The sequence below is a fragment of the Protobothrops mucrosquamatus genome, unplaced genomic scaffold, assembly GCF_001527695.2.
Source record: "Protobothrops mucrosquamatus isolate PMUCROS unplaced genomic scaffold, P.Mucros_1.0 scaffold3011, whole genome shotgun sequence".
In the NCBI taxonomy this organism is placed as follows: domain Eukaryota; kingdom Metazoa; phylum Chordata; class Lepidosauria; order Squamata; family Viperidae; genus Protobothrops; species Protobothrops mucrosquamatus.
This window is the reverse complement of record NW_015389027.1, coordinates 78,144-85,401: the sequence shown is the minus strand read 5'-3', so window position 1 is coordinate 85,401 and position 7,258 is coordinate 78,144. Positions and strand designations below refer to the sequence as shown.

Below are 7,258 nucleotides of genomic sequence, written 5' to 3'. Positions count from 1 at the left end.
CTTGGGAGAAGAGGGGAAAATCTAATGTCAATTTACCTGTGGGACAAACAGATTGCTGAGACCTATTTTGGAAGCACCTCTACTAACTGTAAGTTTGTCTAGGATTCCCAGAATAAAGCAATTATCTTGTTTGTTCTTCTGAGTTATCTATCTGTTAAAGACTGGAATAGAAGCAAGTTTCCTGTCCAAAAACAGAATAATACCCATTAACTTTTATCCTGGCAGTTGGTTTTGAATGGGATCAGGCTCATCCCAAAGAACTGGTCCATGACTTGTGCATCTTCCTAGTTCTACTTCACACTGGAAAAAAAAAAGCAGATGTGAATCTTGGTGAAGAGTGTTCTCCCTGCAGCAGCTACCAGAGCACTTACAGCACTACCTGGACCAGGAAACCTTTGCAAAAGGAACTATGATCATCTGAAAAACTAAATTCTATGGTGTACATTGAGTTGCCTCTGAGCACAGCTTGGAAATGGCAGCTGGTAGACAATGTAGTAGCCAGATTGCTGCTGTAAGATGATGATGATAAGCTTGTTGGACAGGGTACCAGAATGATTTTGGCTCCAGGAATGATTTTAGGGAATTACACAATTACACAACTAATTTATAGCTCTGTCAATTCTCTTATGTTATTATATATTTAATATGCTCAATTGTTATCAATTTTATTACTTTTTTTCCCAAGTTCTTTCAGTTTCACTTTCAGTTGGGCAATTTGCAAATATTGTGAAAGAAATATCAGCGGTAGATTAGTGTAGCACAATTAAGGTTTTATAGATACCTGGATCTGAAAGGGCAAACTGTGACTGACAGTGTATGTAGCTATGCACACAGAACCTATTCAGAATACATTAGTTCAGCTGCATTTTTTCTAGGTTCTTGTGGCTGTCTTTGCAGATGGTATATAATCCTGGAAACATAAAACTTTGGTCTGCAGTGCCCTCAACAAATGTGCATAGGTCCAAGTTATATTTTGCCCTTTCAATCCAGGTCTCCACACCAGGATCACCAACTGCCAGATTGCAGCCCACTACCAGGGCTTGAGCCTTTTGGAATCGGGCCACGCATCCCCACTTGCGTGATGCTTGCCTGCTGCATGCATGGAACCATCCTTTCTTCCCCCTCAACTGGTCCACAAACCCCAAAAGATTGGGGAATTCTACCCAATTGCATTGTACTGACAGAGAACATACAATAAACCATGTATTCTTGGTTTCTTTTGCAGGGCCTCGACCGATTGCTTTATTGGTGCATGGTTTTCTGTGGGAAGGGAGATGTTGGATTGCAAATCTTCCTAGCAACAGCCTGGGATTTTTTCTAGCAGATGCTGGCTATGATGTCTGGATAATAAATATGAGAGGGACCACTTGGTCTAGAAGACACAAGCAGTTTTCAATTTATCAGCAAGAATTCTGGAATTTCAGGTAAATTCTGAAGTGAGTTGAAAATATTTGGTCAATTCTACTGATTTATTAGGAAAGGTTGTTCTGGATGAATGTAAATTAAGAATAAATATTTACATATTATACCAACTAAATTTAAATGGATACAATAAGCATTTATTCAAAAAGCAATATCACAAAGGAGAAATACATAAAAATATATTTCCATTCTAGTTGTATTCATTAAAAATATTTTGGTTGTCTTCGTAAAAATATGAATTTTGAAGGAAGAATGTAGGGAGAAAAAAAGATATGCAAATTTCAATTTTTATTTCTCATGGGTTACTGAACCTTTTGAATATAAATGTGTGGTTAAATTAAGATGTTTTGATAATCAAGATATCTAGATATGGAAAAAATGTTACATATATTTCTTGTATATGATTATCTTGTGATATTATCAACAACTAAAATAATCTTCTAGTATTTTTCCTGTAATGAGTCATATACTACAAAGAAAGTAGACTTAAAGTCAAAAAAGGTATCACTGAACAACATGGAAAGGTGGACTTAGGAAACAGTAATGGGCAGAAAGAATATTTATTTTTTAAAAAGGAGTTAAATAGGTCTACTAATTCTCATGTTGTGAATCTTTGAACTATAAGTCTAAGGTTCTCATGAAGAAACCTTAAGCTTGTGGACCAAAAGAAAAGCTAGAAAGGTAGTGATAGCAGTAGAAATAACACTTAGACTTATATACCACCCCACAGTGCTTTACAGCATTCTCTGAGCAATTTACAATGTCAGCATATTGGTCCCAACAATCTGGGTCCTCATTTCACTGCTCTCAGAAGGATGGAAAGCTGAGTCAACTTTGAGCCTGCCAGGATCAAACTCTAGGCTGTGGGCAGAGTTATCCTACATTATTGCATTCTAACCACTGTGCCACTAGGACTCATTCTGTTCAGCTTATGGGGTTGAACCAGGAAGTTAATAAGTTCCCTTCTGTGAATATATTCAAAGCTACATTATCCAATCAGTTGATAATGGTTATGTTATCCGGCTTCAGCTCCCAGGCAACCAGAGACATGCTTAGATGTTGAAGATTCCACTGTTATCTTCCCTCTGCCCAGGATTTGTATAATTGTTTTTATAGTATTCATTTTTAATATGTATTTTTATAGTTTTATATTTATTGAGCTTATATCTGTTGTTTACCTGATTGTTGTATACCACCCAGTTATTTGTGATGAGATGGGCAGCTCTACTGATTATACCCTGTATAATATAATATAGCGTAGTGTAGTATAGTGAAGCACAGCACAGTTCAACACAACACAATACAATACAACACAACACAACATAATACAATACAATACAATACAATAATATAAATTCCTTAAGAGCTTTCAGCCAGGGTCTAGCTAAACCACTATCACCAATACCAAATAGATATTTTTCTGGGCAAATCTACTTTGAATTATTAATTTTTTTTTTAAAATGGGGACAATTACAACATGTGTGTGATATTTCAGATTGTATTGCCAAGGCTTGATCAGTGTACTTTCATGTACTTTCATGTACTTTCAAGCTTAAGGCCCAGAGATAGTAAGAGACAAAGTTATAAGTGTGTATTTTTATGTATTTTTGTGTTACAGTTTTCATGAAATGGCAGTTTATGATATACCAGCAACAATAAATTTCATTCTACATAAAACAAAACAAGACTCTTTATATTATATTGGCCATTCCCAAGGAGCAGGAATAGGTAAGTTAAGAATATAATCTTATTATCATTTTATAATAAAACGGTTTTTCTCTATCTACCAACGAAGGATCCAGCATTCCTTTTTCAACTGGACTGAGCAACTGAAAGAAAATATCTATGTAAATTTGTTTGTTTTTCTTCACATCAGCTTATCTCCATAATTCTGTATCTCTGCTATGAAGCCTTCAAAATCATTCCTGATTAAGGGTCATTGACAGATATCCTTATGAGGATAACAAGAAAAAAGTCAAAAGAAAAGTCAGTCCACTAAAAAGAGAAAATGGCAAGGAAGCATCTTCTTTGATGCATTCTTTGCATCAGTCTTCATGCAAAAAGAAACTATAGCCCAACCTATCAAAAACATATTTGTAAAAGACAATTGTTTGTTTACAAACAAAAGACACTTATAAAAATTAGAAATAAATTTTAAAATAAAAAATAAAAAATAAAATAAGAAATAAAATGGTAAGAGAACACCTGTCTGATCTTGATGAATAGAAATCACTAGGACCTGATGTATTACATCCCAGAGTTCTGAAGGAGCTGGCAAATGTTATCTCAGAACCATTGTATCCTATCTTTAAAAAAATCCTGGAGCACCGGGGAATTACCTGAGGATTGGAAAAAAGCTGATGTGGTTCCAATCTTCCAAAAAGGAGGAAAAAAACCAGCTGGACAGTTTAGATTTAGTCCTACTTAATGGCTCTGTCAGGGGTGATTTAAACGGAGAGTTCACATTCTGGCGTCCTAAGGGAGCCAGTGTAGTGGATTATATTATGATCTCTCGGAATTTTGTACAGCATATAGTTTACTTTTATATTGGAACGTGCTGTAAGGACCTACCCCACTTTGCATCTTAAGAAGACAGAACTCTTGGAATATTTCTTCCAATAGGCATCTTTATTAAGAGAAGATGGTTGCAGGCGTTCTAAACAGGACTTGGGGTGAAAGCTTTCCAACTCAAGTATTTTAAAGGGGTCCCCCCTTTAGCCACCCCCATCACCCCCTTCTCCCAGAGACAGTCTCAGGCATTTCATCCCCACCCCTTTCCTCACTACCGAGAGGAAACTTCAGGAAGGATCACATGCAAGCTAATGACCCCCTATTGTTATTGTTAGTCCTTTTGGTGATTCCACATCCAGTTCCTTTGAAGTATCCTGAAGGAAGTGAGGGCCATAAAGCCCCTTGGTTCACCCCCTTCCCTTCATCCATGACAGAATCCAGGGAAGGCAGGGATGGAGTTTTTCATAGTTGATAACTTGATATGAAATATGATTGGATTCTGACACGCGCCTTGATAGTGACCACTTTCCATTAATTTGTCTTTTTAATGATAAGACAAATTTTGAATTATTAGAAGTGGCACATTGCTCCATCGATGTTACAATGAAGGGGCAAGTACAAATTAAATGGTCTCAAGAACTGACTAAAACTATGGCTGAAATGTTGACCTCAGAGCCCCTGCTTCACATGCACGTTCATAATAATAATAATAATAAACTTTATTACGGTCATAGACCAGCAATAGCCATCACTTTTTACAATATATTAAATAATAATAATAATAATAATAATAATAATAGTAAAAATAGTACTAACATTAATAGTAAATAATAACATCCCTGTTAAGAAAATACATGTTCTCAAAATGTTAGGGTCACTCCCTAGTTTACGTGAGTGGATAGCCGATTAATGTGTGAGTAAATATAATGTTCCAAACATTATTAGAGATATCTCCCGAAAATTGGCACAAATTGACNAATTTAATTCAATCAAGCCTATACCACCACTAATAGAGCTTTCACCCAATCAAGCTGGAGACCCAAGTTTCTTCCAGTTTTGAGTGACAGAAGAAGGTAGCATAGCCATCAATCCTTGCCTATTATCACAAGCTGAATACCCAGTGTGTTCCAGCCTGCAACTTAACGACCAGGTGGGAGTTCATGCCTCTCAGTGGCCTTTGCAGGTACGTGATAATAGGAAGAATTTGGCTGACCTCTCTTCAGACGTCCCCTAGTGGTTAAAGGAGGAGCTGCACGCGAGCCTTTAATCACGCCCAGAGAAAGCCCTCTAGTGGACAAAGGGTGTACCTCGAAAGAAGATCACCCCGGTAGCTGATACGCAGATAGCGACCCCTAGTGGTCAAAAAGTGAAGTTCATCCAATTTGCTTCTAAATAGCTAGGAACCACAGGACAACGCTCCCAGTGGCTCCTCCACCTACAGACAGCACCCCTGAAGCTGATCTGCAGATAGCGACCCCTAGTGGTCAAAAAGTGAAGTTCATCCAATTTGCTTCTAAATAGCTAGGAACCACAGGAGAACGCTCCCAGCCACCCCCACCCACAGACAGCACCTCTGAAGCTGATCTGCAAGTAGCGACCCCTAGTGGTCAAAGAGAGAAGTTCTTCAAATTTGCTTCAAAATAGCTGAGAAGATCACTGAACCCATCCTAACCATGGCAGAGCGGCTCATTGATCTAGATGAAGGGGTTCAACCAACCAGCCTAGTTGAGACACCCCAACCAGACGGCCAAGGAGAAGCGCCGCAAACAGCCTCCCTTGACCTGTACACAGAAGCTGAAGCTCAAGCCTCAGTAAGACCAAATACGTCTCAAAGTCACTATGATCTGAGACAACAAAGAAAGCCAACTGAAGCCATGCATGCAAACCTGTTGGAGAAATGGCATACCGTGTACAAGCGCCATGAAAGAAGCTGGGAGAGATGGCACAAATTCCACCAAGAGCAAAAAGAGGATCTCTCCACCGAATGTGCTCACGCACTGGAAGGAGATAAGGAAGACGCCTTCACACAATGGATGGACTCCGAACAGCAACTCAAGGACATCCAGCAGCAATTAAGAGACTCAGAAGTCAACCGCGACATGCAAAGTCTTTGGTTACTGAACGAGGAACGCAAGAAGCTTCTAGAGAGCCCACAACGCCCTCCAGAACATGAACCTCGCCTGAGAGATGAACCGGTTGACAGGGCAGAGTCTGAAGTTTCCCGCCATTCACACGCACCGTCCCAACGGTCCCACGCGTCTGGAAGGGCCCCATCCTTTCGCCACATATCCAAGGCGCATTCCAGTGTGTCACAACAATCTCACCTCACAGGTGCCTCCCGCAATTCGAAAGCATCTTCTCGCCACAGCCAAACTTCCCGAATTTCACAAGATGAGCGAGCCATCAGAGATGCTAACGCTGCTGAAGCTGTTTTTCGCGTGGCATAAGCAGAGCAGCTGAAGAAGAAGGAATTGCAGGTGATGGAAATAGAAGAAGCTCGAATGAGGGCCAAAAGAAAGGCCGATTCAGCTAAAAGGAAGGCTGATGCACACGCGGAAGCAGTCAAAAGAGAAGCGGAAGCAGCTAAAAGGAAGGCTGATGCACACGTGGAAGCAGCTAAAAGGAAGGCTGATGCAGAGGTGGAAGCAGCTAAAATGAAGGCTGATGCAGACGCGGAAGCAGCTAAAAGAGAAGCTGAAGCAGAAGCTGAAGCAGAAGCAGAAGCAGATATAAGGAAGGTCAAAATGAAGGCCACTCAAGACGAGCTTGAGTTCATAAGAAGCAAACGAGACGTGGCGGACAAAGTGGCAAGGGCACAAGGCCTTCGGAGAACACTCCAGGAGCCCATCTTCTTGTCCCATAGGGAACAACTGGAGAACGAAAAACGACGTAGCAGAGTGCAGGCTTACGTGGACAACCAAAGTGCGTTTCAACGTGAACAGGTAAGACCACAGCCAGCCACAAGCCCCCCAAGACTGAGTAGACGAACAGAAGAATCTCAGCAGCCAGATGTGCCAGTCAGCCATGGGGTTGATGTCACGACAACTAGGCCACGGGATCTTCCCACTGTTGCTGCCCCATCGAACCACACCCTTGATGGCAATCCGATGGGTCCACCAGCAACGGCTACGACTGTACAGCAGGGAGCGCAAGAAGATCTTGTCACCGTTGCCGCCCCACGGAACCCATCGAACCACACCTTTGACGGCAATCGGATGGGTCCACCAGCAGCGGCAACGGCTCCACAGCGGACAGCGCAACGAAACATTCCTATCATTGCTGCCCCATTGTACCCGCCGAACCATATCTTTGATGGCAACCGGAT

The 7,258-nt window shown here is 40.8% G+C and overlaps 1 protein-coding gene across 1 annotated transcript in view; it reads left to right on the top strand.

Annotated features, from left to right (window-relative positions):
• LOC107296871 (lysosomal acid lipase/cholesteryl ester hydrolase-like) overlaps positions 1–7,258 on the top strand; it is a 48,472-nt gene that overhangs the window by 8,134 nt on the left and 33,080 nt on the right. Inside the window, exons 3-4 of the mRNA XM_029286162.1 lie at positions 1,226–1,424; positions 3,041–3,150. Of these exons, the coding sequence (XP_029141995.1) occupies positions 1,226–1,424; positions 3,041–3,150 (309 nt within the window). The remainder of the gene's footprint in view (positions 1–1,225; positions 1,425–3,040; positions 3,151–7,258) is intronic.